Consider the following 12,371-nt stretch of genomic DNA (forward strand, 5'->3'; position numbering starts at 1 on the left):
AATGTTGATGAGAGATCTAACTGTTGACCTTGAAGAAGCAGCTCCAATAACTACCCTAGATAAAAGATGCTCGTTTTGTCTTTTAGTTTAACTGTAAGGCCCATGCTTTCACTGCAGAGCCACACTATGACAGGGAATTTGAAATATGAACCCGTATGTCTGAGACTGCTTCTGTTCTGTAGGAGCTTAGAGAGCACTAGACTGGAGGAATTTTAAAACTCAAGGAATTTTCCGAGTGCTAGATTGAGATGTTCAGTGTCTTTTTCAGTTTTGGGATGGTGACAATGGAAAATCTCTGTGTGAAATAATGATGAATCTGTAACAAATATGATTGGAAGACAAGTACACCATCAGGAGTATAATAATCTTTCAGCTTCACTCAATGAAACTTTGATGCTAAAAATCATCACTTTGATAGTAATTCCCTCAGAATAGAATAGCTGCCTGCTGTTAATGTTCAGTAGTATTTGCTTTAACAAAAGTGTACTAAGTTAACTTCTGTGATTTTTTTTTTCAAAATGAGAGAATTACTTAAAGGGGCCAAATGTCAATGATTATGTTTCCATTGTAGATTGAAAGAGGAGATTGTACTGGTGGAAACAATTTGATGACAGAGTATCTAAAATTTTACATTTAATTTTTAAATAAAGTTTTATAGGAAAAAATTATCAGTCACTTAAATGCAAATACCACCAAAGCGTTCTATAGGTATTTGGACATATTAGATAAATAGCATTAATAAATCAATAAATTATAATTGCTTTAATATTACTATGAAATTAGTTTAAAATATAATTTTTAAGAAACAAAAAATAGAATATTTGGATCCACATAAAATGCATTTTATTGGTTTAACTGATTTAACAAGTAAATCCAATCTAGCCTATGGTCAGCTCAAATGCCATTTTGACCAGCTGTTTTTCTGAGTGGCTGTAATTAAGCCTACAGACTGAGCAATAAAGGAGACTGATTTTGGCTTTCACATTGCAATGCCTTATCTTAAGGCAGAATTAGAAACTAATATTTGTCTTCCATATGTAACGATCTCACAATGTGAAAGAGACCAGAGATCTACAGCTGGTAAAATTTAAGGTCTCATTGTTGAAATTTTTAAATAAATAGACTACCACAGATGAGTAATACTTATCCAAAGCCACCACTGTCATGATGTGTATGAAATAGAATTTATGACATTGAGTTAGCAGCAGATGTAAAACAGAATGTATCTTCTTTGCTTTTTGTCTTTTCTGTAGTTTTGGATGGTACTCATTATGTGCATAACTAACACTGTTTACTGTATGCTTCTGTCTGATCAAGTGCATGTTTTTTTTAAAAAGTTACTGTTTGCCTGCTTAAAGTTAAGTGTTATAAATTTAAACATGTTCATGTAATTTATCAGTTTGTTGAGCATGTGTTCACACCCTGTCACATGATTATTTCCTCTACTCAGAATGCTGCTTACAAACACAATACAGTTAACCTTGGCATGCTGCCCTATGGAGGTATTTCAGCAATGCATGCAGGCAGAAGCATGACTTTAAACTTGCAGACTAAGTCTAAATTTGATCATCAAGAACTACCTCTTCATAAAGTAAGTATGGACTGCCCTACATGTGTCAGCATACCAAAGCAAATTAATGTTGTTTGTTCACTTAATGTGTTTAGGCCGTACATACAACCCTGCTTCCTGTAGGTTCCTATGAGTCCAAAAAGCACAAGGGCAAATAACGTAGAGCCTGAATTCTTAGCCACTAAATAAATATTTGTAGCTGGACTGATAATCAGGTTCCTGCTTTTTGGATGGAGCTTTGCTTTTTGGATTGAGCAGGTACATGGCTTTTTGTGTTGCTTCAAGCTTCATTTTTCTTATTCATTTCCTTTTTTCCTCCTTTGTTTTTCTTTATTTTGTGTTTATATATGTTTTGTTTTTTTTTTTTACCTATTTGGAGATAGCTCTGTCATCTCCTGGTGATGCATTCTGAGAATAGATGTCAAAAGTATTACTGGATTTCAATAAAATCTTTTGGAAAAGACATAGAATCCTAAATTAGGAAGAGAATTAAGTAGCTGGTACTTATAAATTCTTCTTCAGCCCCTTTTTTTGTGGGAAATATAACAGAAGTAAAATATGAGAAAAAAGTTTGTGACTTAGGAAACTAGGTTAATGGAAAAGTAGCAAGTTTGCATGGTATTCAGTGAAAATGCAGGCACATTGAAAGGGAATATTCTGAAAGAGGAAACAATTCCATTGTTAAAGGAACATTTCTGTTTGTTTATTTCAGGCAAAACTGAGAACACATTTAAATCGATTAATGCCTTCTGCCTTAGTTACATTTTAGTTGAAACCAGTGAGTCATTTTCACAATATGTTATTGTGCCTATATATTTTTATAGTCATTGGCCTGGTAAGTTTTTATGAAAAAAGCAATACAAAGTAGGGATAGCAGAATGACAGTAACTTCTAAACACTTCTCTCTTAACAAAATCAATGAACATACCACTAACCCCATCAAAATGAGGGTCATAAGACCTCAAATTCCTGTTTTATTGTTAACCTAGTTTTTGAATAACATTCTCAAACTGTAGATAGTTTTGTTTGTACTGTGAGTAGAATAACAAAATTAAGAAGACCTTTATATCCACAGCTTTTTGATCACTCACCGTAACTTTTTTTTTAAAAAAAAAAAAACACCTAACTGAAAACTTCTGAATGTTGTTTTCGCTGTACTCGGTCTATACTGCAGGCCCAGTGGAGTGCTGGTAACTTTCTCTCCAAGGAGAAAGACAAGGCCTTGATTTGTGGCATCTGCCAATGGCAGCAATATAAATACTCTCCCTGTGGCTAATTTCAAGGTATCAACTTAATGTCACTGAACTTAGAATTGGAAAGACTCAAGTGCAGTTGAATCCCGTGAGCCAGTACAAATTGGCTCCAACACACCATCAGCGTGACTATTTTTACTTGAGTTTCTACTATAATGGAACCTGTTCTTCATGTCCTCTCAGATGCCCAAGGCTCTCATCCTCTTCCCTAATGAAACCAGTTTTCAAAAAGACCTTGAACTTAACTGAATTAAGGAATAGATGAGATATCACAACTTTAAATAGGCACCTTTCTTATAGGGTTTGCCAATTAAATAGAAATTAAACCTTGTATTAATCTGCTTTCACACTGCTAATAAAGATATATCAGAGACTCAGTAATTTATAAAGGAAATAGGTTTAATTGACTTGCAGTTAGTTCCACATGGCTGGGGAGGCTTCACAATCATGGTGGAAGGCAGAGGAGGAGCAAAGTCACATCTTACATGGCAGCAGGCAAGAGAGCTTGTGGAGGGAAACTCCCATTTATAGTTTATAAAACCATCTCATGAGACTTATTCACTACTAAGAGAACAGTATAGGGGAACCTGCACCCATGATTCAGTTATCTCCACTTGGACCCACCAGGTGGAGATAATGTGGATTGTTACACATGTGCATTATTGACACATGATTATTACAATTCAAGGTGATGTTTGGGTAGGAATACAACCCACCACATTAAACCTTTAAACTAAAAAAATGGAATTTCAAAATTCAGTTAACAGATTAAAGAGATTTTAGTATAAAGGAAACTATTGCCTGAACCCCCCTGAAATTATATCATATGAAGATGCTCCAATTTTGCTTAATTTGTGGCCATATTTACTTACCAATCTATATTATAATATAGATACATACAGTATCTAAAAAATGGCAATACACTTGAAACAGTATTTCCTAACATCTAAATTATTCTCTAGATGTAAATTAGGTGTCACTGTATTAGTATATTAATTTTCTGATGTCATTTGGGGTACCCTAGAGAACGGACTTACTGTGAGCTGTAAGAAGAAATAATGCAGAGTTATAGTTGAGGACTTTCATCCAACCTCAGTTGAGCACAGAGATGACCAAAACAAATTCTCTTTGGAAGGTACATTAATTGCAAATCAAGAATAATTCAAATATTGAAAGACTCCACCTCAAAATAAATTGTCATCAGTATTTTATTATCTGCACCGAAAAAAAGAAGAAAAATAGAGAAGGCAAGGGAGGAAAAAGATACACAGGCAGGGCAAGTACTGCATTACCCCAAAAGATTTATGACCCGAAACTTACCAGTGTAAGGCCCATAAACTTTAAGCATTTAGGCATCTGGGACAGCTTTTCCACCCCATCACCAATGCAGGAACATTATCAGGCACTGGATAGTTAATCAGCTGCAATAATAGCTCTGGGCTCTGCTTCCTCCCACAAATTCCAGTCTAAGCCTCTGTCCCTTCACTTTTGTGCCTAGATACGTCTCTTGTACAGAGCTTTCATTTGAACACTTGTTAAGTTTTTCTGCAACCCTCTAGAGTCAGCTTCTCTTTAAAATGCAGTCTCTCCAATTATTCCTCCTGGGCTCCACTGACCATTGGTAACAAGTCCCATAATTGAGGTTCATTTTCCCTGAACCCTTCTCCCCAGGAGAGGAGATAGGCAAAAATTATTTAACTTTGATTTAGAAATGCATGAACGTCTATTATAACATGTTTGTCTTTCTCCTTAAGATAATAAAAATTACTGTCTCAGGTCCTTAAGACTACTTTGCAGCCCCTGTATACTCATTAGCCATGAGAATTACACTAAAATACAGGATAAGACCAATTTATAAACACAATTTTCAGTAAGTAAAATTGACAAAACTGTTTCTTCTCCTGTGGAAATTCTGGAGCTGTCTCTTTTATTCATAAAATTCCTGAATGATCTAGTTAGATGCTGTGGCAAATGACTCTGGGGTGTCCTAGAAAGAATGAAGTTCCCTATGGAATCTAAATTAATGTTTTCACCTGTTAAAAGTTAAGCACTGGAAATGGAGTTGTAGTATCCATTTGTGCAAATGCTGCTCTCAGAAGGAAACATGTAGGGGCTGAAATCCAGATCCTGTCTTAACCCTCACTGTTTGCCAAGGCTTACCTCTTGCAACTAGGAGAAAGAAGAAACTTTTTCTTATTTCCTGCCCTGGACCAAGGCTGTCTTTAAACAAATTTGTAATAAACTAATTAAGATATCATTATTTGTGAATGAAGCTTGAAAAACTCTGCACATGATAAACTATTTACATAGTGAATATGTGAACAAAATGGGAACACTATCCAAGGTTTTGCAATGTATTTTACATATTTTTAATTTTTTCATGTTTATTACATGTCAGATCAAGTGTGGTACATTTTTCATGGATTAAAAGCTAAATGTAGGCTTTCTATACTATAAAGAGTAAATTAAATCTCCTATAATTTTATAGAACTCTTTAAGATATTAAGAAAATGTCAACAAATTAACTAAATTAGTTTAATAAATTTGATTTCCTTAAATTTATTATTATATTTATATTTATTATTATATGCATTTATTTAGAGGCTTATGCTAATTTCCCAGAAAATTTAGTAATACTTAGGAACCAGAACATTTAGAACATATAAATCTTTTATTAAATTATAGAATTATTAGCATTTTCTATTTATTTATCCGTTCAGTCATCCATTTATTCATTTATCATTCATTTACTGCCTTTCCAAAAAGCATTTAAGGCAACTTTTTATGATGTTATTAATGGTTCCATGTGCTTCTTTGGATGTGTTTTATCTAATTAAGCTTACCTATTGTCTTGAAATTTTATGTTATCATAGAGAAATACAAATTGTAAAATGTCAGTTCAAACTACCATTTTTATTATCAAAATTAATGGTAGAATGGATAGATATTTCCACTGAGAGAAAAATAAAGACAAGGATTTAGAATCTACTATGTACCTGGTGCTATGAGGTACTTTAAATATATTTTGTCTTGCAACTCATAAAACCCTCAAAGGACATACTTATATGTCCATTGTATAGATAAGGAAACTGAGGCTCAAGAACTCACCTGTATTTTCACTGTTTCACTGTTGTAACTTCTGCACTCAGCATAATAGGTAGAACTTAAATCTGCTTCTGCCTAGTAACCACACACATACTCTTTCTACTCTCTGATGATGCCTTCTCAAATGTTTGCAAAACCTAACATTTTCATAGAACATGACTCAGGTTAAAAACCTCTTTCATATGCATTATTACCTCACATTGTCTTCAAAATAATCTAGAGAAGTAGATACTATAGGATGGAGGAATGAATGCATAGATAGAATATGTTAACTAATCCAAAACATATCATGACCCCAATCATGTCCTGTATGCTATAGGTTTCTTAGCTGAGCTTAATGAATGCTAGTAATTACCTTGTTCTTTTTCAGATCCACTTGTATTTCCTGAGCACTCAGTATCACCAAGAATTATGTTTGGTAACAGTGAAAGGCTAAAGATTATGGACCCAAGAAAATAACTCATTAATCATCCAGGCTACTGCAGCCCTAGACACAAGCAGGGCTGGGGAGGAAATCATTGCCCTTTCCTAACTCCATGTCTGCAAGTGGCCGGCTGCCAATATGAATAGTGTGGTCTCTTCTATAATGGAGAAATTGATAACTTTCTCTTATTATTTTTTTCATTCCTACCACCATAACAGTATGCCATAGCATCCACTGCTTATTGGCTTATTCAGTTAGGCATTAATATAAATTAATTATAATTTCAGGTGAAGGAAGGCTAAAATAGTAGAAATAAATGTATTAAATTACCTTGTCTTAGAATTTTACCCAGAAGAAATTGGTATCACTATTTGTTTTGTTAAAGTTGATTAAAATTAGTTGATATTCATCCTACCAGGTTTTGAGTTAGAGAAATTATAGAAATATTTGCACCTAAACTATTTTTAAATGTCTAATGTCCTTTCTTTCTGAATACATGCAGATGACTCAGTATCAGATAGTACCAACGTTTGGTATGCATTTATTCACCCGAGTGCCAAGGGTTACTTATTTATTGCCACTTTTTTCTGCTGAAAGCAAAGTAAGATTTATGCTGCACCTTGGGGCAACTCATAATTTCTGTTGATTCTGCTGCATTTGTTATTGGCTACCTATCCCTCAAGAAAGATTCATTTACCTTTCTAATTATGAAAAAGGCTTTCAGCTTACAAATACAAATAAATTCTCATAGACAGCGACTAAATTTACCAAAATAGTAAGTTGGTACTCGTGGAATTTCATTATAATGGAATTCTGGTTTAAAAATCACTTGGGCATTATATTATCACCTTCAGATTGAAGCCTATGAAATTGTAATCATTTGGATCTAAGCTTGGCATATTTTTACCTTTGTAATACCTGTTTTTTCCAAAAGATATGATTAAAATGAATAATATAACAATAACTTCATGGGAAATACTTTGGGGAAGATTGTCTTTAACAATTTTTACTGCAGATTTTTTAAATGTATGGTAATGTCCTTTATGAACGAAGTGCCAATTACTTAGCAAAAGAGATCCTTATATTCTTAAGGGGTATGTCCTCAGATCTTTGCAAATTTCCAAATCCTAATACCACTCTCATATAATTGTAATAATAAGTATAATTTCACAAGCATACTGTACACTCATCAATTAGCAAAGCTGCTATACCAGCTAAGCTTATTTAACTCACTTATGTGACTAATGTGCACACACGTTTATACACATGTATACATATGAACACAAATGCATGCACATACTCATATAAATATACAGACATATACAGATATAGAGAAAGGCATACATATTCATGCACATTTATGTCTCAGCAAAATTAGAAGTTACTTGATCAAATAGACACTTGTAATCATTCATAGCAGTCAAAATTACAAATGGTAAATCCAGAAATGCCCACACTCATCTTTGGGCATAACATCTGTTCCACAAGACTTCTACTCAGCATTATTGCATGTCTTATCAAATATTATTTCTGATTTTTCGCTGAATCACACCAGACATGTTCTGTATTATTTTGAAACCTGCAGAATTTAGAAGCTAAGGAAATAGTGTATCGTGATGATTTTCCAAGTTATTGTCTTTAATTAGTTATGTATGATGAGGAAAATAAAACTCATTCTTACTCCTTAAAGTATCCAAAGAAAATATCAAGGATGTGATACAAAAAATAATTGAATTAATAGCTAAACATCAGTTCAGTTATTTTATCTGGAATAGTAAATTTCAGCACTGATAGCTTCAGTTTTGTAACGTTTTTCTGTAGCTCCTTTTAGCCCTTAATAGAATTTTAACTGCTAAGCTACTCAGTTTTTATACAATAGCTGTACTTCTTTGGGAAATAATATGCACATACTGCATAATTCTGTTTTTGGTCCACACCACTAGCAACAACAACAAATGTCAATAAATTGTTTTTATGGTCTTTCTATTTCTGCAAACTTAAGTCATCCATAAGTTGTCTCATGTAAGAAAAACAAAAAGACTAGAGCCTTCTTAAAAGGAAATTGCTTCCAGGAAGTTCCTTCAAATTTGCTACCTAGTGAAAGTATCTTTTTAATGTGTCTGCATGTTTATGTTCTTTTTGGCCCCTGTGATAGAGACTTGGTGCGATTGTTCATTTTAATTTTAAAAAGAGATTAATTTATAAACTAATGAAGTACCTACACCATTATATTAGGATTTTGACCAAAAGGATTTTCCATTTTTTAATAACAAAAAGAATAGTGACTAGGACCATGTCTGAACAGCCGAAGCAAGTATAGTGGAGGAAATAACAGATAGTTATGGAGAGGATAGGGAGAAAAAGGAAATCTATGTTCAATTCTGGCCACTTCTTAAAAATCTACATTGCACAGACCTAGCCAAATGAACATATTAATTATCCTACTTTACTAGCAAAGAAACTAAGAAAAGACAAATTAAAAAAATTCAAAAAGAAAACACTGACCAGTAATGCTTAACCTGCAGAGTTATGTTTTAACTCTTAATTTTTATTTGTCATATTTTAATATCTAGAAAAAATTGTGTATGGGCATATGCAAACATATTAATCTGAACAAGGTAAAGACTAGAAAAGCAATGCTGGAAAACAGTCATTGAATAGTTACCTGCTTAATTTGAAGTAACACATATTTTAAACATGTTGTCTAGATTGAATTTTTCAAATAAACACACATTAACTCATTCCTAACTCGGAAGCTTAAAGTCAGTACCTTTTTTCTTTTTTTTTCATACTTTTTGATATAAAAAAAATTCATATAGCCAAAAAACAAGAAGAAAATTGAGTTAATTTTCATTATATCCATTAGATCCTAGGAAGACTTCATCTAGTGTCATAATAAATCCTATTTTAGAATTTTTCCAAGCAGTGCTTTAAAAAAAAAAATGCTTGTGGTCAGAATGGAGATAAGATGGTTCTAAAATTGTTTTCTGAAGGAGAGCAAACTAAGACCACTTAATATAACAAGATGAAACTTAGCAAACAGCCCATTTTTAACATGTTAATGATGAGAATAGCCCAGTTCTCTCCCTTTCTAGGGTAGGAGGACAATTCCTTACCCAAGGTACAGCTGCACACTCTCTAGCTGGGCTTTATCAGTAGGGATCCTTTAGAATATGTGCAGAAAATAGCATAGGAAACACTGGAGTATAATAGCTCAACCACGGAAGAACTCCCCCGGAAACCAAGCAGTACTTGTATATCCTACACACTAGGAAAGGAAGGAGCCTGTGTGAAAATATATGTAAATATACTATTTACATCCCTCCACTGGAGGCTTTATGATAGTATGTGATTACTTGCTACTACTCAGGTTAGAATATGAAATCACCCAAAATATCTAATACTAGAATAATAAAGATATCCAGGTATTAGTATTTGTTCAAAATAATAAGAAAGCAAAATAAAATATTTATGAAGTGTTTAAACTTTAGCATATAAGTGATACATATAAATAAATGAATTTGGTAATCAAAACAGGCATGATTTATTTACACTATGATTCTAATGGCATATTTTTAATAGCATATTTTTATATTGCTTTAATATTTCTTTCAAAGCTGTTCGTTGATAAGGCCATAGTACCATAAATTTTGCACTATGCCAGTGTTAGCACTATTTTGGTTTAGTGCAACTCATATTCTCCCAGAATCAATATAACCTTATAAAATTTATTTTAGATTATGACTTGGAATATTAGAAGTTACAGTGTATGTATTACATGGTTTCCATTTCTATTCTAAATGGTGAGATTATACTAAAATTGAGCAAGTTTTAAGTGCTGTGGTTTTTAACAATTGGTTAACTTTATTCTGATTATTTTTATTCAGGTACTGTAAATAATCTAAATTTTTCTTTAAAATTCAGTAAACAACTCTAAGATGGCTATTTTAACTGCATTTTTCATTGCTTCCAAAAAGCTTTCAATTTACAGTTCTTACCCAGTAAATAGTATATAATATTTCCAGTTCAGGATGTATGTTTTTCTGCAATGAAACAAAATTAATTTTACCATGATCATTAGGGACTTTTTTCAGAAAACTATGGTAAACTTCTACTACATCACTAAAGAATGCCATACCATTTTTGCAATAGACCCCGTCCCAGCAAAGCAACATTTTAGACAATGGACAAGAAGATGTATCTCCTAGTGGCCAATGGAATCCTTATCCACTTGGGAGGCGGGATGTACCTCCGGACACCATTACTAAAAAGGTAACCAATTTTTAATTAATGAGACAAACCATGAACCTTGCACAATCTACTGTATTATGTAATTGGTATTTTGTGTCTTACCATCATTTCTAAGTTTGTGATAACTTTAAGCTAAATATTATCCTACTACATGAGTTTGGCTAACTGTAAATATGTTGAAAAGAATGGAAAATGAATGCTGCCAGCTGTTCAAAGTTGGTAATGAATGTTTATAAGCAACATCCTGCCACCTCTCTACAGATTGTTTTTTGAGATGGAGTCTCACTCTGTCACCCAAGCTGGAGTGCAGTGGTGCAATCTCAGTTCACTGTAAGCTCTGCCTCCTAGGTTCAAGCAGTTCCTTTCCTCAGCCTCCCAAGTAGCTGGGATTGCAGGCACCTGCCACCACTCCTGACTAATTTTTTTATTTTTAGTAGAGGCAGGGTTTCACCACCTTTGCCAGGGTGGTCTTCAACTCCTTGTGATCCACCTGCCTCGGCCTCCCAAATTGCTGAGATTACAGATGTGAGCCACCATGCCAGGCCAGATACTCTTACCTCTTATCACCCACCTTTGAAGTGCAAGTATAGAATGATATGTAGTATACTCTGACTCTCTTGGCTTTAACAGTGTGTTGTAACCAATTTGCATAAAAGAAAATTTGATTTGCTATTTCTGAAGTCATGATGATTCAGCAAACATTTAGTAAACAATTATACATACATTGCTATGTGTGGAGCACTTGCTAGATACTAAGGAAACAAAAATGAAAAACATACAGTTTTTATCTAAAAGCCTTTTTATCTAGTAAGGAGTGCTAAGTGATGAGTGGGTAATTATAATATTACATAATAGATCACCACAACAGGAGTAAAAAGAATGCTACAACCTTGGATGAGAAACTTACCACATATATGAAAGAAAGGAGAATTTGTATTCTAAAGTATATTTTTTAAAAACTTTTACAAATCAGAAATGAAGACAAACAACACAGGTTTTTAAACTGGTAAAATACAAGGGGAAACAGGTGGGTAAGTAAATACTAAAACAAAACTGAACCTTGTTATCAATCAGGGAAATGCCAAAGAGATGCCATTTTACATTTATTAGACTGACAAAAATTAGCCAGTTGTTTGTAGGTATAAGCAATGGAAAAACTCTTTTAGACTTCTCATGGCAATATAAAACACAATCACTTGATAATACACTTTCCTGCAAAGCTGAACATGCACATACCCTACATTCCATCAATTCTCCTCTTAAGGCATGAAACTAGAAAAATTATACATGTCATTCAGGGTACTTGAAATGTTTCCAACACCAGAAAACTGATAAAAGCCAAATGTTTACCACCAGGAGAGTATGTAAATAAATTCTGTTAATCACACAAAGGAATATTTCACAGCAATGAAAATTAGTAAACTATAATTACAATAATGTGTATTAACATTAGAAATATAATTTGAATGGAAAAAAGTTTCCAGAGATGGCATACATCTGTAACATATTTGCAAATCCCACAACAAGCAAAACTCAAAATATACTATTTGGGCATAAGTACAAAAGAAACGTATTTTCGTAAGTAAGTGGTAAATATAGTATTTAGAATTGTGGTTATCTCTAAAGGTAAGGTAGAGGATGGACTCAGGGAGAAAGTGAATATTATTATTGGAACTATTCTAATTTTGAAGTTGAACTGTGATTCAAAAAAGTAGTGTAAACTTTTTATGCTCATGAGTGTTCATTTTATAATTGTGTTTTGTAACCT

At 33.2% G+C, this 12,371-nt stretch overlaps 1 protein-coding gene across 7 annotated transcripts in view; it reads left to right on the forward strand.

The window, feature by feature from the left end:
• Nucleotides 1–12,371, forward strand: part of LRRC7 (leucine rich repeat containing 7) — a 565,757-nt gene that overhangs the window by 479,841 nt on the left and 73,545 nt on the right. For 5 of the 7 annotated variants that reach the window (XM_039474488.2, XM_074381000.1, XM_074381003.1 and 2 more), the window contains 2 exons: nucleotides 1,451–1,591; nucleotides 10,505–10,624. In XM_039474488.2, coding sequence (XP_039330422.1) covers nucleotides 1,451–1,591; nucleotides 10,505–10,624 — 261 coding nt within the window. Of the gene's footprint in view, nucleotides 1–1,450; nucleotides 1,592–10,504; nucleotides 10,625–12,371 lie in introns of those variants that run through there. The other 2 variants (XM_074381001.1, XM_074381005.1) reach the window with 2 other exon arrangements.

This window comes from Saimiri boliviensis, chromosome 11, assembly GCF_048565385.1.
Source record: "Saimiri boliviensis isolate mSaiBol1 chromosome 11, mSaiBol1.pri, whole genome shotgun sequence".
Taxonomy (NCBI): domain Eukaryota; kingdom Metazoa; phylum Chordata; class Mammalia; order Primates; family Cebidae; genus Saimiri; species Saimiri boliviensis.